Source organism: Bos mutus, chromosome 23, assembly GCF_027580195.1.
Source record: "Bos mutus isolate GX-2022 chromosome 23, NWIPB_WYAK_1.1, whole genome shotgun sequence".
Lineage (NCBI taxonomy): Eukaryota > Metazoa > Chordata > Mammalia > Artiodactyla > Bovidae > Bos > Bos mutus.
Genome location: NC_091639.1, coordinates 36,501,367 through 36,528,701, shown reverse-complemented (window position 1 = coordinate 36,528,701; position 27,335 = coordinate 36,501,367). Strand labels below are relative to the sequence as shown.

At 42.1% G+C, this 27,335-nt stretch overlaps 1 protein-coding gene across 3 annotated transcripts in view; it reads right to left on the bottom strand.

Annotated features, from left to right (window-relative positions):
- The window catches only part of KIF6 (kinesin family member 6), a 428,472-nt gene that overhangs the window by 200,908 nt on the left and 200,229 nt on the right, over nt 1-27,335 (bottom strand). For all 3 annotated transcript variants that reach the window (XM_070360917.1, XM_070360918.1, XM_070360916.1), the window contains exons 11-13: nt 8,034-8,139; nt 7,045-7,183; nt 2,052-2,267 (exon numbers count right to left, since the gene is read on the bottom strand). In XM_070360917.1, the coding sequence (XP_070217018.1) occupies nt 2,052-2,267; nt 7,045-7,183; nt 8,034-8,139 (461 nt within the window). The remainder of the gene's footprint in view (nt 1-2,051; nt 2,268-7,044; nt 7,184-8,033; nt 8,140-27,335) is intronic.

Here is a 27,335-nt window from a genome sequence, read left to right as displayed (position 1 = left end):
GCTTGGTATCTGAGTCATTCAGTGGTGTCCAACTCTTTGCGATCCCATGAACTGTAGCCCACCAGGCTCCTCTGTCCATGGAGTTCTCCAAGGCAAGAATACTGGAATGGGTTGCCATTCCCTTCCCCAGGGGATCTTCCCAACCCAGGGACTGAACATGGGTCTCCTGCATTGCAGGCAGATTCTTTACCCTCTGAGCCATCAGGGAAGCCCATGTAAGCTTTAGCCATATGACAATGATTGACACAGTAACTAGAACAAAGCATGTACTCAATAAATGTATGTTGAATAAAGAAATGAAAAAAAATGACAGCGGAACTAATGAATTCACCAGTCCAGAGGGCCTCCTTTTTTCCAGCTAGCTGTTACCCATAAGACAGTACAGAAATGCCATATGGAGAAGATTGCTTGTTCCTGTCTACTGACACCATGATCAATGGTAAAAAATAGCATCTTTGTTTCCTGGGATTTGAACTTATCCTACTCTGTTGCTAAAGAAATATTCACAGCAAGGAAATTTGGAATGAATAAAGAGATAAAGGGATATAACATCACCAAATACACTTCCAGGTTTCTCAGTCTTGTCTCTATTAACTAAAAAGTGTGCTCTTTAATGAGCACCATACTCTTTATTTTATTTCCAAGCTAGATGCATAAGAAAACCACACATGGCAGGTTGTTCATCCCAACAAATGTTTACACAGAAAATTTCAACCTAAGTTGCAAAAGGGAAGCTCTTTATCCCTTTGTTCTAGAACATTCCATACTTGGAGTCTGAAGTATGTCAGATGTCTTCACAAGAAAGGCATTGGTCAACTATACACATGGTCTGCCAGTCTAATAGAAAGAGAAACATATAAAACCAACCTGGACTTCCAGCATGGTTCTGTGGCTGCTGTAGTGATGGGGCTTGCATGTTCGGTCGCTTCAGTGGTGTCTGACTCTTTGCGACCCTGTGGACTGTAGCCTGCTAGGTTCCTCGGTCCATGGGGATTCTTCAAGCAAGAATACTGGGATGGGTTGCCATTTCCTACTCCAGGGGCTCTTTCTCTCCCAGGGATAGAACCTGCATCTCCTACGTCTCCTGCATTGGCAGGCAGGTTCTTTACCGCGAGCGCCACCTGGGGAGTCCGCTGTGGTGGTGGTACCAACACACTCACCAAAAACCACACCCGGGGCAGGTGCCTCGGAGTCGGCCCAACCCTGACAAACCCTATTATCCGACAAAGCTGTGTGTGCTCATTGTCCTTTAAGGCAGACTGTGATCATATCCTAAAATAAGTCTGCTGCAGAGAGCTCCTGTGGATTTATAAATAAACACTGTTTCATCACATCAGTGGTGACTCTTCTCTCCCTCCTGTATTGGAGGAAGTTTTCTGTTCTCTCCTCTACAGTTGGCTTTTCTGCTGTTGCCCTGAACCCTCTATTTCAGCCTCTGGGACAGTCCACACTTTGTGTTTTCAGTTTAGTCATCAGTTTTAGAAACTGGCATTTAAGAGATTTGGTCATTATAAAAATGAATTCTGACAGATAAGTTGTTAGAGTCTTCATCCTCGCACATTTAAAACTAAAGGATGCTACACTGAAATCCATTATGGAGAATGAATTTTTTTTTTCCAGAGTGGAAATAATGGCGACAGAATCCACATGCCAATGCAAGAGATGCAGATTCAATCTCTGGGTTAAGAAGATGCTCTGGAGAAGGAAATAGCAACTCACTTCAGTGCTCTTGCCTGGAAAATTCCATGGACAGGGGAGCCTGGCAGGCTACAGTCCATGGGGTTGCAAAGAGTCGGACACAACTGAACAACTGAGCACATACTTTACTTGGGGTTTCCTGTTATTGCTGCTGCAGCTGCTTCTACTACAACTTCAAGACTTCAAGAAATGTTGGTAACATTAAAAACGGTAATATTTAGGATGCTTAGTATAATAATAAAGATTATAATCATTTACATGTTTGTTTATTTTTTATATGGAGGTATAATTTGACAGCCTCTATTTTTGATTTATAATTATAGAGTTTGTGTGTATAAATAAGTATAACTGACCTGTTTTTCTGTGGAGCAAACTGGATCTGTATGGAGAGGTGCTGGAGTCCAGGGCCTGAGTGGAAGCTGAGAATGGCAATGTCTTCGGACCGTCCGGGTTCCCAGGTGGGAAGGGGGAGCTCTGGCCATGACTCAGTTGACTTCTGTCCACGCTGGAGAGGTGGAGAGCGTCCTGAGCTTTCTTCTTCTCCTTCTTTAACATATTTACCAAAATATCTAAAACTTGACTTAAGGATTTAGTCACTCATGATGGATTAGAATGATCAAAACACTTATTTTCAAGTGAGATTGATAGTTTCAACAACACTTGCTATGGTCATGTGACAAAGACAGACAAAAGAAAGACTTCACGTTTCTGAGGTCCTTGATAAAGCGATGGACAGGGTAGGAGGCTGCTGGCCTTTCAATAGGGCACCATTATCATTACATGAAAAATGAGCAGGCCAAAAGGCCTTTAAAATCTTTGAGTTCAAACTAATTTGGGCTTAAAGCTTTCATGAAAGCATTTGTAAAAAGGAAAACGAACCCTGGGTAGTGGTTGACAATGGAGCTGTCTCCATAAACAAGACTTGAATGCAGGAAGCAGCTCTGGAATCGGCAGGACGAGAAGCAGGGAGAACGCAGAGCCTGCCCAGCAGGCAGCCCAGCAGAGTCAGCTCTGGGGCCAGACCACCTCCATATCCAACTCATGCTCATTCCGCATACCTTTGAACGGGGCTTTAAGTCACCTTTTTAAAAGTCTCTAATTTTTGGTCTCTCTAATTTCACTAAAAGAGGTGAATTATTAGTAAAGATGTGCATGCTAAGCAACTTCAGTCATGTCCAACTGTTTGCGACCCTGCGAACTATAGCCTGGCAGGCTCCTCTGTCCATGGGATCCTCCAGGCAAGGATACCAAAGTGGGTTGCCATGCCCTCCTCCAGGGGATCTTCCTGACCCAGGGATCGAACCTGCATCTCTTATTGTCTTCTGCACTGGGGGGCAAGTTCTTTATCACTAGCACCACCTGGGAAGCCCCATTAGTAAAGATTTATCATTTTAAATTAGAACTTCTGTGGGCCATATGGATCTATTAGGAGCACTGATAATGAGTGATAAAGTCACTCCATTCTACCCTCCTTCACTGTTCTTTCAAGTTCAAGTTGTCGAGACCTCTAGGGGATTCTGCCATCATGAGGAGAAAAGATGACACTCTTTGGAGAACCTCATAACTCTCCCTGCATTGCACTGAGATGAATCCAAGGCCTCACCAGCCCTGCAGATGGCTTCATTCAAACAGGAGTCTGAGGAAACTCGAAGATGGTGTAGGACAAGACGGCTACACGAAGCCGGGGGAGGCATCCAGGCATGTTCATTCTTGGGCAGGGAACATGGAGAGCACTTGACCTCCATTTTCCTCTTCAGCTTTGACCTCAGCTTTTTTGTGATTTCTGGAAGCATGGTTTTTCTCTTACAAGCCCTGACACAGCCTCTGTTCTTCACCTCAAACAAGCTTGTATTTACTAAAGGTGTTCACAACTTTGGTGGTGTCTAGGAATTCCCCATTCCTCTGTGCGGGGGTGATTATCGAGACCACCACGCACTTTCACTGATTCCTGCTTGGCCATGGCCATGTCCTTCCTTCACTCAGTCAGCGACATTCCTTGGAGCTTGCACTGGGTGCCAGGCAATGCTGTGTTCTAGGCACAGAGATAGAAAGATGCAGGGGCACACTGGCTTTTTGCTCTCATGAAGCAGATGTCTACTGGAGAAAGCTGGATCTCTCTCACACACACAGGCACACACATACGAGGGCAGAAGTGCCAGATTGCTTAGTTTTTTAAAAAGGTCGAGAGTGACTGAGTGGCTGCTTTCTACTGGGTGCTCAAGAAAGGTTCAGGCCTCAAGACAGGCTTTTTAGAAAATGACATTGAAGCTGAGACCTGAATGACAAGAAGAACCAGACATAGGGAGGGTGTCTAAGCAGAGGAAGTGGCGAGTGCTGAAACCCGAAGGAGAAACGGGCTGGGCAGTGGTTTACAACAGAGGCTATTTCACCACCCACGGGACACTTGGCCACGTCTGGAGATATTTTGGGTTGTTTTTGGGCTTTCCTTCTGCAGAGGGGTTGGGGATGCTCCTGGTGGCCAGTGGGTAGAGGACTGCTCAGGATAGCTCTGACGGCGGCACTGCTGAGGTTAGGAAGCCGGGTGTTATAAGTCAGGGCAGAGAGGCACCGTGCCCACAGCCTAACCTGCACGGGGTGAGGGCAGAAGACACGAAGCAGGGGCTGGGTGGGCGCAAGATCACGTGGGGCCTCTTCACCTGGAGGAAGAAGCGTGATTGCTACTCTGAGTGTAACGGGAACCTGCCGGAAAGACTGAACCAGAGAAACGCAGCGTTCTGATGGACGTTCACAAAGGCCACAGCAGAGACTCATCTCGCTGCCCGCCTTCTCTCCGGTTCCCTTTGTCTGGCCCTGCTTCCAGCTCCCATCTCATTCGCGCCTCTGTTCCTGCCAAGGGCAGCCCTGGGGACCAAGTGTCACCCCGTTAAGTGTTTTGTGAAGACATGTCCGAACTTTATGCAAGCTGATAATGCCACTGAAGTGACACCGTTTTCACTCCCTTTCCACGGAGAGCATTCCAGGCCGCACACTGTCTTTCTGTTTGCAGGACAATCTTCTGCTGAGCTCTAGTTGGATCAATTTTCCTCCTATTTTAAGCCATATCTTTCTCACTCCTCCTGTCAGTATCCTGGCCTTCTTGGTTCTACCCAAAAAAGATAATGAAAATCGTCTCCAACCTGACTGTGAGACATATGAAACGTCAGGAGCCTTTCTTGGTCATTAGCCCTTGATAAATGTCAGCTTTGTGATGAGTATGTCTTAGCTGCTCTCCCTCCTTCTTCTGAGTCTGCCCATTGTCTTTGGGGTCACACCCTCCACGGTGCAGCACTCTACAGAGCCCGGAGCACAAGCCAGGCGGCATCTTACCAGCTCTGCTCAGCTCTGAGATGCTGGCAAGAGGCAGTGTTGTGGGAGATGACGGATGAAGAGCTAGGGCATCCATCTGGGTGTGAACTTCCAAGTTCAGTGCTCTTTTCACCATGCCTCCTATACATTCTCCTTGCAAATATGAGTCTCAGAAGGCGAGGACCCCGCTGGAGTTGTTCACGGTCGGGAAAGAATCTAGCACAGCCCTGCGTGGACAGCGGTACCTGGATTTACCAGTGAAGAAATGATGTATGTCTCTCTCTCACTCCCTTTGTAAAGTAAACATATACGAACAAGCCTAGACTGTTCCCTCTCTGTCATATCTCATTTCATCCCTCCCATATGCACAGACATTCATAAGCCCAGAAGGGGATTAAGGAGTTGGTAGGAGTATTTAGGGGAGATGATCCTGAACTAGGATCAAGGCCAGGAAAAGAAGCAGAGCTCAGACTGGGGCTGGGGCCAGGACTGAGGCCTCGGCTGGGACCATCTCTGGGGATGGATGGGGCAGGAGAGAGGAAAAGGAATGCAAGGCGACAACACTGCAGCAGCTCTCGGAGACTCGGGCTTGCGTGGGAGTTCAGCTCACAGTCAGATTCACTGTTACTGGCCCGATAATAAAGCGGCTCGAACCCACTTGAATCAGACACATGGGGTCTGCTAACACTCAACCAAAATTAGAGGCTGAAGTTAATCAGGCAGAGTGCCTACCTCCTATTTGGTTTGGTTTTACCTCTTTATTACTGGATTTCCTTCATGTAAGCTATTTTTTATGAATTTTGCACAATAGCTAAAGCTAAAATACCTTTTAGCAATTTTTGAGAAGTGAACAAAAATATTTGTTCATAAAGAACTGACCGAAATAATTTCTCATGCATGTTTAAAGCCTGCAAATGTAATGAAAATGCCAAATCTTTTGCAAGAAGCTTGGAAGATAAAATAAGAAACAATACTGAAGAAATACTGGGGATACCTGAGATCTAACCATCCATGAGGGGCTCTTTAGTGATGGACAGGGAGGCCTGGCGTGCTGCGATTCATGGGGTCGCAAAGAGTTGGACATGACTGAGCAACTGAACTGAACGGAACTGAGAGGTAACCATCTCATCTGTGGGCTGTCCAGGTGGCGCTAGTGGTAAAGAACCCCATTGCCAATGCAGGAGATGTAAGAGACACAGGTTTGATCCCTGGGTCAGGAAGATTCCCTGGAGGGGACAATGGCAACCCACTCCAGTATTTTTGCCTGGAGAATTCCAGGGACAGCAGAGCCTGGCGGGCTATAGTCCATGGGGTCACAGAGAGTCGACTTAGCATGCACGCATGCACGTCGTCTGGAAGAGAGGCAGTTCCCATGTGCTGTTACAATTTTCAGTCCCCAATATACGCTGTCTCCTAGAGACGTAAGAATTCTATCCTTAACGCTCATCTACACTCATTTCCAAATTTGGGAACATTTGTAAGTGGAACTCAAAGCGGTAGATCTGGCTTTTAAATAAAAAAGTTACATTTAAATCAATCTCTGCTCTTTATAAGCTAAATACCATTTGTCATTTCTCGGCCATCATTCGAGTTTCACCCACACACAGAGGCCACAAATTCTGGGCCATGGTGAGGCTGTGGTCAGCCCGGTGTCCGGCCAGCTAGCTAAAGATAACCAGCTAGCTCACTGGGTCAGGACTAAAACAGGAAGAGCACTGTAGAGTAGTCAAAAATATATTAAAAATTTTTTAATGTGGAGAGAAAGAAAACCCATGCTTTTCAATAAACTGAAATGTCTCCCATAATGGTGTGATATCTAGCTAAAAGCAAGGTAATTTTTTTTTTCTTTTATGGCAACTCTGGCTTTTACTAGTGGCGACAACATGTTTGGTGAAGGGACATTTTACTTCTAAATGGAAAGAAACAACGTGAGCTAGAAGCTGGGTGGGGAGCTGGGTGATGTGGCTAGGGGAAGATAGCTAAGGGTTTCCTGGTCCAACCCCATAGAAGAAGAGTCTCTAATCTCTGCAGAAAGGATACTGATTTCATTGTCCCTCTGCTGTAGAATATCACGTAGCTTTTTATACTCTTCCTCTTTTAATGGTTCTTGGCAGTTTTGATCTTTGTTTTCGGAGGGGGCTGTGCTCTGTCTGTGGATCTTCTTGTCATTCAGCAGTTTCTGTAAGATGAAACAAGAGCTTAGCACCCACACGTCTACTCCCAGTGTCTTGTGTCTCTGATTCTTTTCGCCTTTACCAATGCCTTGCACACATTAGGTGTTCTCCTCTGATGCCTCGCCTTGCAATGCGGTTGCCTTTGCTGCAACGTGTCTTCCTCCTCCTACCTCCTTCATCATACCCCTCCCCCTTAACTTGTCTTTCCTTCCCTAACATGGGAAAATCCTGCTCAAACACTGTCTTCTCTTGAACATCTTTTGCTTTCTCTATAACCTCATATCACTAACTCACACTTAAAAAAAAAAAAAAACCAGTTGTCATGTCTTATAATTATTCTTTACATATCTGTCTCCTCCATGACTTACTTATTCAACTTTGCCTTCTCTATGCCTAGTCCAGAACAGACTCACACAAATGTCTATTATCTTCATGAAGTATGCTAAATTACAAGTCAGGCAGACATAGAGGCTAATGATATTCACACTGTGTCATCATGAAAATAAAACCTAAGACAGAAGCTGCTGGAGAAAAATGAAGGACACAATTCTTTTGACATAGCTCAAAAATAAGTGGATTTTGAACACGAAACGATTTTGTGTAGAAGGTAGAGAGATTCCCGGCCAAAGCTTTAGAAGTCCAAGGTCTGAGCTTATCCATTGGAAAGTAAGATACAACCTCTGAAGAAATTCAGTGATCATCTGTTTGAACCATCTCAATGGTTCAAAGATCATACTGTTCTGGAAATGGGAAGCTGGCTCCTCAACCTTTCAAGAGCAGGTCAACTAGAAAAGCTTTATTGCAGTTCAAACACAGCAGACAATGGCTTCTACTAGTGGAAATGTTTAAATTTACCTTTAAATAATGGAAACAGTGATGAATTTTACGCATATCAGTGCCAACCTCTAGTTTACTCTCTGGATCCTGGTCTTCCAAAAAGGATGTTATTAGTTTTTCCAGCCTAAAAATACATAATGTATGAGAATCAACTACAAGCTTGAAACTTTAGAAATTCTAGTGGCATTACTTTGTTAGTTAACATTTGAATTACAGGATATTGTTCTCACTTCCTTATGAAAATACAGGTATCCGATTTGACTATAAACATTAATGAGGAAGAAACAAATTGGCAAAGTGAAATCTGGAAATGATCCAATTATTTGACTAATTTCCAGTGGACTTTCACATGCAGATTTCAATTCAAGAATCATTTGATTTCTACAAGATATGCATTCTAGCCTGCAACACTGCTAAAGTAATGAAAAAAATTTTTTATTAGTTTCATTAAAAATTCATGCTGCTCAGTCTGACCTGGGACCTGAGTGGTGCCCCAAACCCTTTGAATTACTCCTGGTTAACATACCGTATTCACAGTGGCTCTTCCAAATCCTTCCACAGCCCCCAGCCTCCATCAATAATGCAGCTTCTCACTAGACTGAGAAGTCAAAGTTGTTTCAAGTGGGCTCCTTCAGCTATCTTTTCCTCCACCTGCCAGTGTCTCTGTCTCACCTCTCAGCCCTCTTCCTTCTGATTTTGGATAATATCCTTCCTCCTTCTCATGGCCAACCTCTCCCCAGGCTCCTCACAGGATTACCTGATTAGTTACCTCCTTAGCACCTCTTCATGCTGATCTTTCCCTTCTCCTTAAAGGATTTTTCATGTTAGTCCTATTCTAAACCAAATAAAAAATAGAAAACAAACATCTGTCTTTGGAGGGAACATCCAGGCCACGCCAGGAAGCTTAGTTTGTGGTTTATAGTGTCCACACTGCATTCTAGGGTCTGCATGGCATCTTCACCCCTCCGTTAGTTTATGAGCATCATGGGGCAATTCTTGACTCTTATTCTTCCTTGTGTTCCCTCTCCATGTCCCTGTATCTACAGCCTCAGTATAGAATCAATGGAATGATTCCTTCTGTGTTGAGATAAGACTCTTGATAAGGAAGGTGTAAGAATGGCAATCACTATCCGTGATGCTATCATTATACTGCGGCAGTCTATCTTTCTCACATTGTTTTGAAAATATCTGCACACTTTCAGGATCATTTTGAACAGAACACATCTCCTTTCCACTAGTACTACCAGCCTGCTCAAATAAGATGTAATGATTTCCTTCAGATAGCAGAGGATGAGGTGGTTAGATAGCATCACTGACTCCATGGACATGAGTCTGAGCAAACTCTGGGGGACAGTGAAGGACAGCAAATTCTGGTGTGCCACAGTCCACGGGGTCAACAAAGAGTCGGACACAACTCTGCAGCTGAACGAAAACAAGCAGCTTTGGATGTCGCTCTTACTTCTTCCTACAGTCTGTGACACATGACAGCTGTTGCTTCCCAATCTGCACTGTCATTTTTAAGGAGCATCTTTGGGTGGAGGGGTACTTATTTGTACCATTTGCTGACTGACATAATCTTACCTTGTAGCAGGCTTCAAACTGTCAGAGACATAGAGACATTAGTTTCTGATACAAAATGTGTTAATGTTTTTATGTGAAATATTATAAAAATAGATATTTATGGAAAGAATTCCAAACAACACAGGTGTGAATATATTAAAAAATAAACACTCCACTCTTCTCCATCCCTTGCCACCATTCTCATCTTTATTGACTCTCAATATTTTGGGAATCCATGGTTAGTAGCTGAAATACATTCTTCTAGTTCTTAATGAAAAGCTACCTATAGCCTTATGTGCATTTGTAGATTTTGTTTGTTTATACAAAAATGAGATCACACTCTGAATGGAGTTCTATATCATTATTTTTCTAAACAATTTATCAGAAATAATATTCCATGCCAGTACATATATAATAGAACTATTTCATTTTTAATGGCTATATAATATTGCATAGTGTGTGTCCTGAGCCTCTCATGATAGACAGTGAGGCAACATATTCATAATTGCTACTTTCTTCTGTCACTCATGAGGAGGCCTGAATGCACAACTGCCAATTAATGAAGTTTCAAAAAGTAGTAATGCGTATCCATTTGTATTGACCCTGAATACTTAGCAAAAATTCTGGAACTTTGAAAATTATCATTAGTTCTAGAATTTACCACAATAGTAAATATAATTTACTATCCTCTGGAGTAGAAGTGTTTTTGGTTTCCACTGTCTCTAAAATTTCAGACAGCCAATATTAGACTATGGCACCCCACTCCAGTGTTCTTGCCTGGAGAATCCCAGGGACGGAGGAGCCTGGTGGGCTGCAGTCCATGGGGTCGCTAGGAGTTGGGCATGACTGAGCGACTTCACTTTCACTTTTCCCTTTCATGCACTGGAGAAGGAAATGGCAACCCACTCCAGTGTTCTTGCCTGGAGAATCCCAGGGACGGGGGAGCCTGGTGGGCTCCGTCTCTGGGGTCGCACAGAGTCGGACACGACTGAAGCGACTCAGCAGCAGTGGCTAGTCAATTCTTCTGCCTTGCTTTTTCTTTCAAAAATAATTTCTCCTGTATAGTCTGATTGTGAAGTAAATATTCTAGGAAACACTCCATTAAGCAGGGCTGAAGTGGGTTCCAAGCTCACAAGAAAGCACTGTAAAACTGTACAGACCTGCTCATTAGCTGAGTTAACGCACAGATCACTCTGTCTCACTGGACTTTGGTGTTACATCAAGACTCTTGTCTTGCACAATAAGAGTTTAGGATACAAGCAAGACCAGGAATCCAAAGAAATGGTGAAGAACTTCTGCTGACATGAAAGAACTGGATTGCTTCACCCCCCTGAGGCTTGATTAGTTGGATATAAAAGTAAGAATGAAGATCAGGCCTTTTGACGTGCAATTTTTTTTTCCTTAGTACTTGACACAACAGAGCCTCTTCAGATAAGAAAAACATGCCCGGTCTTCCCTTCATCCATTAAATGATTCATTGTTGAATTAATTTTCTTATCAGCCAAGGACTTGGCCTAACAATTAAAATGCAGAAAAATGCCTATTCAGAAGTTTCTGATGTACTCCTCTCATAGTTAAGAGTGAACGATTGACCCTAAATTCCCTGCATTTTCCTATCTCCCAAAATAGTTCCTAAGTTCATACCTAGTCACTGGTCCCAGTGGGGGTCTCCCAGCTGCCAGAACCCTGTTGGCCAGTGAAGAACTGTCTGCAGGAAAGCTCTCCCAAGAGGTCAAGTGAGCATGATAAGTCTGTTCTTTAGGATAAGCTTTTGTAAACAAGAAATTTTACTTGTTCTCTGTCGCTAGGACAAAAAGAAGTAAAAGAATCCCATTGGAGAAGTAAAACTAAATGCATGCCATTCAGTTCTAGTTCATATAGACAAGAAAGATGGTAGATAATCTATGTGCCTGAACACTAAGACTGGCTGGTAGGTGACTGGAGGATGTTGGTGATGATACTTGTTTCCACCAAACTGACTGTTGATGAGACAGCGCTGACAGCCTGTAGCTTAGATCAGCAGTTCTGTTGTGCTATAAATTTTGATTCCTGGCCACATCACAAGCTGTCATTGCTTAGTTGCTAAGTCATGTCTGTCACTTTTGTGACCAGATTGACTATAGCCCACCCGGCTCCTCTGTCCATGGGATTTCCCAGGCAAGAATATTGGAGCGGATTGCCATTTCCTTCTCCAGGGGATCTTCCAGACCCAGGAATCGAATTCAGGTCTCCTGCATTGGCAGTATGGTTCTTTACCACTGAGCCACCCAGGAAGCCCATGGCCACACCAAAGAATTGACCATAATTTCTAATCCATGCTTTATCCCCTCAAGACCACTGGACTACTTCTGTTTTTGCTCCCAACATTTCTTGCCAAAAATAAAGTTTTATCTGCAGCCATATTTTTGTGGAAATTTAGGTTTAGTAGTGTGAATAGAAAGGGAAAGCCAGCTAATTATCGTCAACAATAGCTGGTATTACTTGGGCAAGCACTAAATGCTAGCTACTGGTCTGTGCCCTTTGAATACAACATTTCCTTAATCTGCACAACAACTAGATGGGCTGAGTACTATTATTGTCCTCATATCATAAGTAAAAGACCTGAAGGACAGAGAAGTTGTATGTCTTGCCCAAGGTCATACAGCCAGCAGACCACAGAGCTGGAATTCAAACTTGGGGAGGCTGACTTCAGAATTCAAGTTTTAAACACTGCGCTTACCATACTATGGCAAAGTTACTACATTTATTTAAACATCATGCTGGGCAGTGTATTTCTAAAGGGCAATGCCATACCATCTAGAATTTTTTGAAAAGGTAAATAGTCGAATAGACAAGAGGGCAATAACTGAGCTGCACTTGCTTAGATCTTAATAAGGTCACTGACTGGCATGCTTTATAACAGCAAAGGGAAAGAATCGGAATGCCCCATATTAGGAAATTAAATAAATTATGGCATAATTGTTTACACTGTTAGGCAAGTATTTATTCATTTTTAAATTTTTAAATTTTAATTGTTAGGCAAGTATTTAAAATGATGGTGAAGAGGTATTACTGGCATTAAAATAGTCATGATATACTATGATAGGTTAATAATGAATCCCTTTACAGGGATTCTGCAAGTAGCCTGAAATACACCCACCAAGAAGATAAGAGACAAGAAGGAAGGAAGGAAAGACAGAAGGAAGAAAAAAAACCTGAGGCTTTTGCCCAGTTGCCTTTGGCTCAACAGCATTTATTATCTCCTTGTGAAAAGAGAGACTAGCGATCCAAGAGAAACTTGCTCTTCTGCAGTGTTTTTATCATTATGTTACATTCAACTGTTTATTAAATGAAGTTCATTGTTTATCCATTGTGCACGATTTTGATGTTCTCATTATTCTAAAATAATCTTTGTTAAAAAAAATTCAGCATGTTCCTTTCAGCATTAGCATCTCAAAATGAATTACAAACCATGTCTCTATGGTACTGGCTGTGGGAAAGTTGGGGGAAAAGAGGAATGGGTATAAGCAAGGAGCACACCTAAACTGGAAACCCCGGCTGGTTCTAAACCCCAGGACAGCTATGGGAAGTGTGGCCCAGAGAGTAACTGGGGGACAAGGATGGCAGAAGTGTCCTATGACACAGTCTTATTCCAGGGAATTAATGGGGAAAAACAAGGTTAGGGAGTGCAAGGCATTGGGACCTTATCCTCGGATACTGAGCTGGAAAGAGTGAGTGGGATACAAAATACCCCAGCTTGTGGGTTAGGGCTGTTCTGTGGCAGAATTATGGAGATGACTGGTGCCCCTGAGCTGATGGCCCTGCTGGCTTCTCACTGGTTCTGAGAGAATAGGCAGTTCATTCTTGGGGGCTATTAAGGAGTTCTGATTGCAGAAGCTAACTGGGACTAATTATGCCCAAATGTATCAGAATCTGCCTGATCCCCATCAGTCATTCGGCCACTAAAGATGGTGCTGTTGAGCACAGGTTGTGTCCGACAGGGTTAAGCAATGGGGTTGCTGACAAACTATAGTCACGTTTCAACGTGAGCAAAGATCTTTCTTAAAAAGCTGAAAATAATGACAAAGATAAAAGGCAGCTGGAGAACTCAACTTCTAGGAACATAACTACATAGGAAGAATGGGAGAATAGTTACAAAATTAAAAATACTGCTCACTGTATATAAAGAATGTGGCTGAACAATTATGCTGAATTATCTGGACCATGAACTAATTCATCAGCTTCTGTGGGTCACAAATTTCTCAGCTGCGAAATGTGCAAAACAACATCATCTCTAGACTGTTTGAGCTCTATGAAACAATGCAATTCAAGGAACAAAGACAGGGTATTTATTGTCTGGCCCACAAACGCCTTGCTCTTCAGTGTGACCAGTAGGCCAACTTCTTAGGCATCACCTGGGAGACTTGAAGAAATGTAGACTCCAAGGCCCTGTGCCAGACTCGCTGAATCAACATTTAAACAACATTCCCTGGGATTCCTGTGTGCATCAATGCTTAGGAAGCCACACAACACAGCAACTCATTGAATTTTGAGTTATGAATATAAACACATCTTTTTGGCTCTGGAACCCAAAGAAATAACTTGAGATATTAAATGAAAGATATTAATGAAAGATATTAAATTAAATTAACAGCATCCCTTGATGGTCAGCCACGTCCTGGCTGCTGTGCTAGTGACCTTACATGATTTCTTACTTAAGAGGGAAAAGAATTAAAGAGATTATCATAGTCTGGTTCTCTTTATAACTGCCTTCCCCTAATTACTTTATTAGTACTTTTATTGAACATCCATTACGTTTCAGCCACTCTTACATGTATTTTGTTATCTATCTGTACCATAAAGCTAAAAATTATTTTCCCTCCTTCACAGGTGAAGACAGGAGCACTCTTAGAGATTAAGTAACTTGCATACTATTAGTAGCATATTATATGCAACGTACTTCATATAAGCTATAATCTATAATCTATACAACAGCCTGGTTCCAAATAGGAAAAAGAGTACGTCAAGGCTGTGTATTGTCACCCTGCTTATTTAACTTATATGCAGAGTACATCATGTGAAACGCTGGGCTGGAAGAAACACAAGCTGGAATCAAGATTGCCGGGAGAAATATCAATAACCTCAGTATGCAGATGACACCACCCTTATGGCAGAAAGTGAAGAAGAACTAAAAAGCCTCATGATGAAAGTGAAAGAGAAGGGTGAAAAAGTTGGCTTAAACCTCAACATTCAGAAAACTAAGATCATGGCATCTGGTCCCATCACTTCATGGGAAATAATGGGAAACAGTGGAAACAGTGTCAGAGTTTATTTTTGGGGCTTCAAAATCACTGCAGATGGTGACTGCAGCCATGAAATTAAAAGACGCTTACTTCTTGGAAGGAAAGTTATGACCAACCTAGATAGCATATTCAAAAGCAGAGACATTACTTTGCCAACAAAGGTCCATCTAGTCAAGGCTATGGTTTTTCCTGTGGTCATGTATGGATGTGAGAGTTGGACTGTGAAGAAGGCTGAGAGCCGAAGCATTGATGCTTTTGAACTGTGGTGTTGGAGAAGACTCTTGAGAGTCCCTTGGACTGCAAGGAGATCCAACCAGTCCATTCTGAAGGAGATCAGTCCTGGGTGTTCATTGGAAGGAAGATGCTAAAGCTGAAACTCCAGTATTTTGGGCACCTCATGCAAAGAGTTGACTCATTGGAAAAGACTGATGCTGGGAGGGATTGGGGGCAGGAGGAGAAGGGGACGACAGAGGATGAGATGGCTGGATGGCATCACCGACTCGAAGGACATGAGTTTGAGTGAACTCCGGGAGTTGGTGATTGACAGGGAGGCCTGGTGTGCTGCAATTCATGGGGTCGCAAAGAGTTGGACATGACTGAGCGACTGAACTGAACTGATAATGTACTAAATTCGTATTTTCATTTCAGAACTTTCCTTCCTACAGACTTTTGAAAAACAAGCAAAATGCAAAGAACAAGGGCAATGTGATCAGATAAACTTGGTGTCTTGCATTTCAAAGAAAATAATTTTGAACAAGATGCTGCAGAGGGGGTCCTTGAGACCCAGTGGTGGAAGGTGAAGGAAAGCCTTATTTTGACTTTGCTACCATGACAAGCTTCTTTTATGGGTATGACCCTTTAAAACATACAGTGTTGGGAAAGCACATAATTTATAAAAGGAAAGTTCAGATAAGAACAATAAATTCACAATTTATGATTAACTACAATCCACGGGACATGAAAAACTGAAGGCTGAGATTGTGCCAACAGGACTACAACCAAAGGAAACTACACAAATATTTTTTGGGGTCATTAGTTTCACATTTGCTTTTTGTTAGAGTCTGCTGAATGAACTATTCCCAATTGGCTTAAAGGTGGTTACTTCAAGATTTTTTTCTTTTAGACTTCTCTGGTCTATGACAAGTATTATATACATTTATACACTTACCAAGCCCTCACCAGTAAGTGAAAGACATGGACCCTCATGCGCAAGGAATTGAGTTCCGTGTCAGCCACTTTGTTGGAATGAGCTCTTTTTAATAACACTAGGGAGCCAGATAAGGACTTCCCGGGTGGCTCAGATGGTAAAGAATCTGCCTGCAATGCAGCAGACCCAAGTTCAACCCCTGGTTGGGACAATACCCTGGAAAAGGGAATGGTAACCCACTCCAATATTCTTGCCCAAAGAATCCCATGGACAGAAGAGCCTGGTGGGTGACAGTCCATGGGTCTCAAAGAGTCAGAGACAACTGAGCGACTAACACTTTCCCTTTCTTTCAGGGGGCCAGAAAGTTCCTAGTTTGGGTGATACAGAGGAAATTCCTATGCAGAGTTTACCAACAAGATTTCTCTTAGTAACACACATTTCCTTTACCTCCACAAAAGCAGTTATATAGCCCCTCAAATGCAGAGCTGCTTAACCTCTGGATACTTTCAGTGTTTCAAAATAGCAAAGGCAAAACATCCAGATCAGAATCCAGACTCACCTGCCTCTAACACTGAAGAGTGAAAGTCGATCAGTCGTGTCTGACTCTTTGCAACCCCATGGACTATACAGTCCATGGAATTCTCCAGGCCAGAACACTGGAGTGGGTAGCCTTTCCCTTCTCCAGGGGATCTTCCCAACCTAGGGATTGAACCCAGGTCTCCTGCATTGCAGGCAGATTCTTTACCAGCTGAGCCATCCTGCATTGTTGGCAGATTCTTTACCAACTGAGCTATGAGGGAAGCCCTCTAACACTGAAGATATAGCCTATTTATAGGAAAATACATTCACAGACATGTACTTCAATTTATAGAATTTTAAAAATTATTTTAAAATAATTTTTAAAGAAACTAGAAAAACTTTAAAGGCCCTAAAAACTCTTAAAATGCAATGATGAAGGCTTCTGATAAGTTATAAAAATTAATTTTTTTAACTTACATTTTCATGTATCCAATTCATTAAAGGCATACACATATGTTGATATGACTAAACATTTTAACTTCAGTAGACATAGAAAGTTTCATTGGTTTAGAACAAACATAAGAAATTAAACTAATACAAATTAATCAATCCCTACCTATTAATAACTGCCTCTTTAAATTCTACATCTTTTGAACCTTTTGCTCGCTGTAGGCAAATGCTCCATTATTTCTGTGAAAGGGTGAAAGTGTTAGTTGCTCAGCCATGTCCGACTCTTTGTGACCCCATGGCCTGTAGCCCACCAGGCTCCTCTGTCTGTGGGAGTCTCCAGGCAAGAATATTGGAGTGGGTTGTCCATTCCCTTCTCCAGGGGATTTTCCTGACTCGGGTATTGAACACAGGATCTCCTGCATTGCAGGCAGATTCTTTACTGTCTGAGCCATCAGGGAAGCATTTGTGTTTAATGTAAACATGAACACCTGTCTCCACAAATCCATCATAACTAAGAAACTGACCTACAGGAAAGAGAAGAGTGGGGTGGTAGAATGGGGCAGAGATGCCAGTTAGGGAGCAGAACAGCTGGCAGCAGAAAAAGGTGAAGAAAGTTACTGTTCAGGAAGTGGGTAATGACAGGAGAAACAGGCAGGAAAGGTTTCATTACGGTGGAGATGGAAAGAGCTAGCAGAGAGAAGCTAAACTGGGTTGAAGCTTTGAGAAGAGTGTAGTAGAGAGACAGACATTGAGGGCACGGACAGGGGAAAGACCAGGGACGAGGACGGACTGTGTTAAAATGGAGGAGCTGCCAGGACAGCCCCTCTGAGAAGCATACTGGGGGCAGCGTGGAGCAAGAGGGAGGAGAAGAGGCCAGAGACGGGGAGGGAAGGGGCTGAGAGTGGGGTGGGGTGGGGCTGGGAAGCAAGGACAGGAAAGGCAGGCAAAGGAGAGGATGAGGTGGAGAGAGAGGGAGGGGAGAGAGAGACAGATCTCAGATAGTTAAGACAAGAATGCACCCATGGAAGAAGGTGAGTGAGGAATTTGCAGGACCAGGGCCAGTTGGAGGGGACTGGGCTCTACAAGCTATATAGACAGCTATATAGCTCATTTCCTCGCTGGTAGCTCAGATGGTAAAGAACCCGCCTGCAATGCAGAAGACCTGGCTTGGGAAGGTCCCCTGGAGAAGGGAGAATGGCTACCCACTCCAGTATTCTTGCCTGGAGAATTCCATGGGCAGAAGAGCCTGGTGGGCTGCAGTCCACCAGGTCACAAAGAGTCAGACACGACTGAGCAACTAACACTTTCACATAGCTCGTCTCCATGGTTATAGACTTCCCTGACAGTTCATTAACTTGAAGGAGCAGTGAAAGCTTTATCTATCCTTTGCTCCAATTCTTTGAACTCTTTTTCAATAATTCAGTCTTTTATGAAATTATGTTTGTAGACAACATTAATGTGTAGAAATAAAGATTTCTCAGTTGGTTCTTTTAGCAAAAATTTAAAGTAGTCTTGGTTTACATGTAAAAATGCAGAACATAAATATATATATATACAGTTTGTTTTTTAATATTTATTTTTTATTTATTTACTTTATTTTAATTGGAGGTTAATTACTTTACAATTTTTTAAATTAGAAAACTTGCAAAAGTTTTAAAAGAGGTTGAAAAAGATTTTGTTATGTAAAAATACAAAGTCAATCCTTGTGAGTACGTCCCCATTTGATGACAAATCTGATTTATCCTATCATATGGAAAATAGCTTATTGCTGTTTGGAAACATGTGTTCATGTAATAGGAAATCGAGGACAAATTTATGTAAATTGAATCAAACTCAAGTTCTATATTTACATTGAAGATAGGTTTTTAAGACAAAGATGGAGACTCTAGATGCAAACAAAAAAAATCACAATAAGGAATACTGAAACCTTAAAAATTAAATACTTGAAAGGAAATGGACTTCCCTGGTGGCTCAGACAGAAAAGAATCTGCCTGCAATCCGGAAGACCTAGGTTCGATCCATGGGTCAGGAAGATGCCCTGGAGGAGGGCATGGCTCCCCAGCCCAGTATTCTTGCCTGGAGACTCCCATGGACAGAGGAGCCTGGCAGGTTATAGTCCATGGGGTTGCAACAAACACAACAAAGAGTTGGACACAACCGAGTGACTAACACTTCACCTCAAAAGGAAATGACCATTAAACTTAAAACAATGATGCAGGACCATATAAAGAAAAATACAAATTAACAGAGGGATCAGAGGAAAAGAACACGCTGGGAGTCATTATGATCCTGAGTGAGAAGATGCAGAACTGTCATCTCTCTCTAAACTATCACTAAAAGTTAAAGCAAATCCAATGAAAGTTTCAATGCACTATTTTTTTCCAAAAAAAAAAAACAACACAACATATACACCCAAACCCTACAAAATTTTATTCATATTTTTTGGGGTGAAGGGTCTATCAGTTCAGTTCAGTTCAGTTGCTCAGTCGTGTCCGACTCTTTGCCACCCCGTGAATCACAGCACGCCAGGCCTCCCTGTCCATCACCAACTCCTGGAGTTCACTCAGACTCAGGTCCATCAAGTCAGTGATGCCATCCAGCCATCTCATCCTCTGTCGTCCCCTTCTCCTCCTGCCCCCAATCCCTCCCAGCATCAGAGTCTTTTCCAATAAATCAACTCTTCACATGAAGTGGCCAAAGTACTGGAGTTTCAGCTTTAGCATCATTCCTTCCAAAGAAATCCCAGGGCTGATCTCCTTTAGGATGGACTGGTTGGATCTCCTTGCAGTCCAAGGGACTCTCAAGAGTCTTCTCCAACACCACAGTTCAAAAGCATCAATGCTTCGGTGCTCAGCCTTCTTCACAGTCCAACTCTCACATCCATACATGACCACAGGAAAAACCATAGCCTTGACTAGACAGACCTTTGTTGGCAAAGTAATGTCTCTGCTTTTGAATATGCTATCTAGGTTGGACATAACTTTCATCCCCCTAAATCTATACATGAGCCTGACAGCACCTTTGCTGAAGATGAGCATATATACTGATATGAGGAGATATTACAAGTGAATGAAAAACATAGGTTAAAAAGCAGTTTTAAAAGCATGAGCTCATTTTTATTGGAATACATATGTATTCATTGAAAAATCTGGAGGATTACAACCAAATAATAAACAGTTGTTATATTTTTTTATTATCTGAATTATACCATTTAATGATAACAGCTGTTATCTTTGAATAGAGGAATTACAAATGACCCCATTTTTATCTTTGTCCATTATCACTTTTCCCCAATGAATATGAATTGTCGTAAAATGAAAAATTATAAAATTCCTACAATTCTCAAAGTAAAATTTTTAAAAAATAGATAAAATTACAAACAGTTTCTAACATTTCAAGTTACTTTCCTTGAGGATAATGCTATGGGAGAGAGACATACATTATTTGTTATTAGGTCCTTGAAAAGAAGTGAAGTCAAAGTCTCTCAGTCGTGTCTGACTCTTTGTGACCCCATGGATTATGCAGTCCATGGAATTCTCTAGGCCAGAATACTGGAGTGGGTAGCCTACCCCTTCTCCAGCAGATCTTCCTGATCCAGGAATCGAACTGGGGTCTCCAGCATTGTAGGTGGATTCTTTACCAACTGAGCTATCAGGAAAGCCCCCTTGAAGTGAAATCCACAGTTAAATCCTAAAGCTGTTCCTCCATTGCTTCCAGACGGGTTTGATTTGTTGATATGATCTAATTACTTATTTTATGGTGCTGATTATAGTAGTTGGTGGCTATTCCTGCATTTGTTTATCCATTCTTTGAGCTAAGCTATCAGGGACCAGGTGTTAGACGTCATGTAATTTATTATTTCCATAAGTGCACATTTTCACACTGTGGGTTTTCTGTAAGTGGCATAAACCATATAAAACTGTAATTAGAACAAACATTTGTTTCAGGAAGTCTTTAAAAATATCCAGCTCCATGTATACGCAAACCTTTCCTGTGGAAAGGTTACAGGGGAAGGCAGGAGAGAAATACAAATATTCCTGTGTGATGTGATGAAGGGTCTCATTCCTTCTTTTAAAAGAATTCCCCGGAGCTCACAGAATCCAACTCACAAAAAGCCTTCACATTGAGAAAGCATTAAATAATGGGAAGAATGAAATGGTATGTTCATACTTTCACACTCCAGACGTACTAATTTAGAATCAAGTACTTGGACTGCCAAGGAAAGAGCCGTCTAGGCCAGAAGAATCCAATGTGTCAACTGTAGTCCGATAAATGGAATGGCCATTCATGCCTTGCCCGTTTTTTGTTATCTGGTTTTGATATTCATTCATTTGGTCTATTAGGACCCAAAGCACTTAAACTTGAGGAGAATAAAATAATCACTAAAGTACAGAAACAGCCCTGAGATGGAGTCAGGCCTTTTTAATCATATTAGATAACTATGTCTGAAGAACTCAAATGCTTCCATAAACTACCCAAGGATAATTAACACAAGCTGTAGACCATGCTTTTAGTTTTCATTTTAATATCTTCAAAATGTGGTGTCAGGACCAGAAACACTTTGTACTGAAGTGGAGGAACATCATCTGTAGTGAATTATATCTCATGAGTGATTTCAGAGATCTGATTTCTTATAAAATAAGAAGAGAGAGCATTAGCTATTAATGACCCTCTGGGATATTTAATCTGCAAAGCTTAGATTATTTCTCCTCAGCCAGCCATTATTAGAAGTTGGGATAAGGATGCCTAGGATCCAAGAGTTGTGAATTCAGGATCATGTTAATAGATAATCTTGGTTTTTTTTTTTTAAAACATTACATAATTACTTGGGCCTTTCCTATTCAGGTGGTGTGAATGAACTGTTTGGAAAATACTGACCATGTATAAGATGTTTCTCAATTCTTTACTGAGTGAGACATACTAGGAGGAAACTATATTGAAGGCTTAAATATACATGTTGCTGCTTAAGGACAGATTCTAAGATGATGAAGAATAAAAACTGAGAATGTGCTAACACCTTATTCTTACACTGATTCAGAGAGCAGAGCATTTACTAACTGCCTACTGTGATCCCGGTAGATAATTCAAGACAATAAGATCCACCCAAGACTATTCTTTATAAATCCTCCTGGATCTGGATCTTTAAAAATCCTTGAGGTGGTGGGTTTAATGGTAATTTTTTAAAAAGATATAAACGGAAACATCAGTTAGTTGTTTTCAAGGCAAAAGTATTCATGGAAATTATGCAGATGAAAATAAGAATCCTGATCATACAAAACTGAAATAGGGTTACAAATATTGCATCAGACACATACTGAAAGGTTATTTGCGGTTTACATGAAATTCACATTTAACTGGACTCCCTGTGTTTTTTTTTTATTTGTTAAACCTGGCCACCCTGAGCTGCAAGCCAGAGAGCCAGCAGCTACTCCAGCGTGGAGCTGGCCTGTGGGTGCCGCTGCGGGAGCGTGTGGTCCCAGGCATGAGGGAGGGTGCTTACAACTGCTGTTGGTTAATAACCTGCTCCCTAGAAATAAAGACAGGAGAGGCCCGACGCCACTGTCCTTTTCTGAGAGGATGAAAAGTGCTGGAAGCACTGACCACAGCATCTAAATGTTTCCCCACTACTAATATTCTACATTTTCAATTGATTTTAAATCTAAAAATTCAGAGAATTATAAAGCTATTTAGAGCCTACAGGGAGCCAGAATTGGTGAAGGCCAGTTCTCTTAGGGTTTAAAAAAAAAAAAAATCTGACTTGGTAGAAATCTTTTGTTAAGTCACATCACTTCTCTTGGACTAAACAGATGAATCTATAAAACAAGAAACCCAGACTGTGGCTTTGCTTGTATCGATCCCTCCTCTATCTGAAATAGTCTCCCTGGCCAACTTCGCTTTTCTAAATCTTGCCTTAATTCACGGGTCTGCTAAAAGTTGTCCCTGAGCTTCCCACTCAAAAGTAATTTCTGCTCCTCCAGTTACCTCAGCACTTCTCTTGTGTCAGGTACCACTTTTTATCTTATAGATATTCATGTGCTGGTCTTGACTGCCTTCCATGACTGAAGCCCTCTAAAGCCAGAACCTGTCACTCACTCGTCTTTGTAATCCCCGCCCTGCCATCCGGGCACCAAGTGCTTCGTTCTGATTAATGTCCCTGCTGTGGGCTGAGGACTCAGCCTTTTCTATGTGCTTCTAAGGAAGCCAGACTTTTTAGGGTCATTTTGCAGAAGTCATTGCCTGAGCATTTTCTGATTTAAGTCAGACCCTCAAAAATGCCTTTGTATAGAACTGAGCAATAGCAAACAGGAATAGAAATAGCGAAAGCAATGAAAATCCTATTGCAGGCACTCCTGAGGTTGTGTAACTACGGTCAGAAGTCCCTGCATTTTAAAAAGGGCTGATTGGGGGCACTTATGGACTGAGCAGATAAGTTGCCTTTACAACAAACATATGGATCAGCATCAGGATTCTGACCGGAAAGCATGGCCAGAGTGGGTGCAGAGGGGAAGTTCCCCTGACCCAGAAGACAATCAGAACCAGGGCAGTGAAAGAAGGCACCCAAGCCAGAACCAGAAGGAACCCTCCCCTGGAACAGGATGGACAGATAAAACAGGACCTATGTAATAAGTTATTACTAACCTATATACTATTACCTGCACAGAATATTTTTGAAAGTGAGTTTAAGTCATACAGTTCTTTTCAGTAAAAAAACAAAAAACACTAAGAAAGCAAACACATAAGTAGTAAAGTCAAACATTTTAGAAACAAACAGTGTGCAGTCTTCGCTTTCCTAATTCACTGAGGAAACGTGATGCTCTGGAGGTTCAAAGCCCAGCTTAGCCGCAGAACAAGGCTCAGCAAACGTGGAGGTGCCTGGGGAAGCCATGAGCATGATGGCATCATCCAGGGAGACCCTGAGGAGTGAGTTTACGAGATCAGGCATGAGGTGGCCCCAGGCCTTCTCCCCAGCCATCTGAGCTTCTAGTCATGTGACACAGTCAACAGAAGCCATGTGAGAACATGTGTCTGTGAAATCAGTGATACTGACTGAATCAAACAAAAAAAATAAAATCCCATACATTTCCGCTTTTCCTCTTTAGCTGATAACAACGAAGAATAAGAAATGACCTTTGGAAAAGCTAGTCGTTTGACCTGAATGGTGGCTAATAAGGATAATTAGGATCTGTCCCTGTGTTTCTTAGTAAATACCTCATAGGTTAGTGGCCCTATGATTACTTGAACTGTGAGGAATTTAATTATTGGCATGAACTCTTGAGTTTTATCAGCTGTGGTCACTTCTACATAAACTGTCTCATATGAAAACAAGCACTGGTTAATATACTTCTAACACACCAAAAATGAGCCAACAGCAGTGGGTGGATGTTAACTTTACTGTTCTCTGTCTTACTCCAGAAGCCAGTTCCTTAGGATGGAAAGGAAGACACATTTCCTACCAGGGGAAACACTTTAAGTCTTTTCCTTGTCTCTCGGCACATCTTCCAGATAAGACTAGATGGCATAGCTAGAGTGAATGAACAACAGTGAAGAAAATCCAGTGTTCCAGACAGACCTTAGTTTCTGAGACAAACAATATAGAAAAACCTAGCTAATTCTAGAATACTGCATGCGTTTTGGCCTGTAAACTCCTAGAAGCAGGATTTAAGTTTAAGTCATCACTGTACACCTTACATCTTTGTAGCTCAAGGTCACAAAAGCTCTGGAGACAGACACAACAGGGTTCAAATTCCAATCCTGCTTCTCGCCTTGTTAGCTGAATGCAATCTGCCTCATGAAGTTGTTGCAGAATTTTTATTAGACTATGTACATAAGAAGTGCAAGGCAATGCTCAAGGCAAGATAAATGCTCAATAGTGGCATTTATCTTTACAATTACATGTTTGCTGAGTGATCTGATGATAACTTATGGAAAATGTTAGGTGTTAGAGAACCTTTCACTTTTATTTTACCATGTATATTTTTAAATACCCTTTTAAATATTTTGTCTGATCATAGATTGATACATGTCTGTCTAAGGCAAAAAGTTTAGGAAATATAGTATAAAAAAGATTACTCCAATGTTAGAACCCAGAGATAACACAGTGAAACTTCAGTGTTTATCCTTCCAGAGTTGTTTGTAAGCAACTATATATATATATGCATATAAATGTATACATGTAAATGCATGTTTTGGTTACAAAAAATAAGATATAGAGTTTGGAAGTGTTCCTAGGTCAATATAATATATGGTTCTTCATTAATATAAAAAATCGCCACATTATATTTCATTAAATGAATGTATCATAACCCAATTCACTATTACAAATGATACTGATAAATATCTTTATACATACTCTTTGTACATTTGTCCTTAAGGACAGATTACTAGAAGTTAAACTGCTGGGTCTAAAAGCACACCCATTTTAAGTTTGTACAAATGCTCTACAGGGCTGTCCAACAAGGGGTGTGTGTGTGTGTGTGCTCACTTTTTCAGTTGTGCCCTGCAGACTGTAGCCTGCCAGGCTCCTCTGTCCATGGGATTTTCCTGAAAAGAATACTGGAGAAGGTTGCCATTTCCTCCTCCAGGGGATCCTCCCAGCCCAGGGATTGAACCTGCATCTCCTGTGTCTCCTCCATTGCAGGCAGATTCATTACCACTAGGCCACCCAAGAGGAACAAGCTAAAAACTTGCCCAGGCCTCAGAACCGGCCTCCCTGTCTGCCACCCCTCACTGGCACTGTCTACTCTGCCTGCAGAGTAAGAGCTCATCCATGCCCTCACTGACATGGTATCATCATCTTTTCATTATTACCAACATGACTGGCAAAAAATTACATCTCATTGTAATCTGCATTTCTTTGCTAATTAGCAACTCTTTGTTTCTTGATGGTTGCTCTCTTCTTCCAAACTCAGAGGAAAATTCATGGCTATCAGACAGGGAACATAACAAAAGTGAGATGCGGAAAGAAGAGGAAACACGTGGCTGCCAATTTCAACAAGGGATTTCAGATTAAACAGGAAAGTAAATAGTCAGTACTGTACTCTGCCCAGCACATGCTATTTGACTGATCAGAAAGCAAATTGATGAGGGAAGCAGTTGAAAAGCATGAATAGTGGGAGGTGAGCTTATGAACAGGAAGAGGGAATCTGATTTCTCCAGGAAACTGAAGAAAGCACACAGGCAGCACTAGTTACCTTGACATTGCTGCTGCTACTGTTCCTAAGTCGCTTCAGTCGTGTCCGACTCTGTGTGACCCCTGAGACGGCCGCCCACCAGGCTCCCCCGTCCCTGGGATTCTCCAGGCAAGAACACTGGAGTGGGTTGCCATTTCCTTCTCCAATGCATGAAAGTGAAAAGTGAAAGGGAAGTCGCTCAGTCATGTCTGACTCTAGCGACCCCATGGACTGCAGTCCTCCGTCCATGGGATTTGCCAGGCAAAAGTACTGGAGTGGCGTGCCATTGCCTTCTCCGTGTCTTGACATTACCGATGACGTATTTTCGAGGCTGTGGCAAAAGTCATGAGCCTGCTCGGTTAATGATAAACCCAGAGGGAACCACTAGGGAACTGGGTTGGGAGGAGGGGAGTGGGAATGAAGAATATTCTGAGGAATACAGCACAAAAACGAAACAACAAACAAAACAGTCCTGGGTCGTCACCGAGCTTAGCCCCTTGGAGTTAGGTGGCTAGGACACGTTGCTTGCCAGGACAACCAGAGCAGGCTAAGAGCCTGTCCTCACATTGTCTGGAGGGATGTTTGTCTTCTGAGAGCCTTGATAGGACAGCCCGTGAACCCCAAGCAAAAAGGGCTCTGGGTGCTTGGGATGGGGTTGGCTGGAGAAGGAACAGGGATTGACATTTTACTTTGGTGCCTTCGTAGGGAGTTGGATGTACATTGTGGACTCAGATTTACATGTTATTTTGGAGATAATTCTTCATTGTATTCTGCCAAACTAGAACAGTCTGTCAAACTACCATTTTTTTTTTTTTGATAGGTGTCAAAGTAAAAAGCGGTAAGATTTATCCCAATGTTCAGCTGAATACAAAATAACTGTCACTGCATAGCCCAGTGAATGACACAAATTATCCCTGTTCCACTCTGCAGCGCTGTTAACTCTACCGGCACTATGATGTCAGACATTGGGGTTCTTCAATACAAAAAAAAACCCAAAAAACAAAAAAACACTTTGAATTTTCTCACAAGTTCTCAGATCTTTACTTGGATGTCCGGGGGTGGGGATAGGGTGGTGGGTATCCATACTTTACAGAGAAGCCAGCTGAAAAATAAAAGCAAAGTGTCTATTTTCTGGATCCTAGCCACTTGGGAGCAGTGCTAAGAGTCCTCAAGTTTGCTTTGATATCGCATA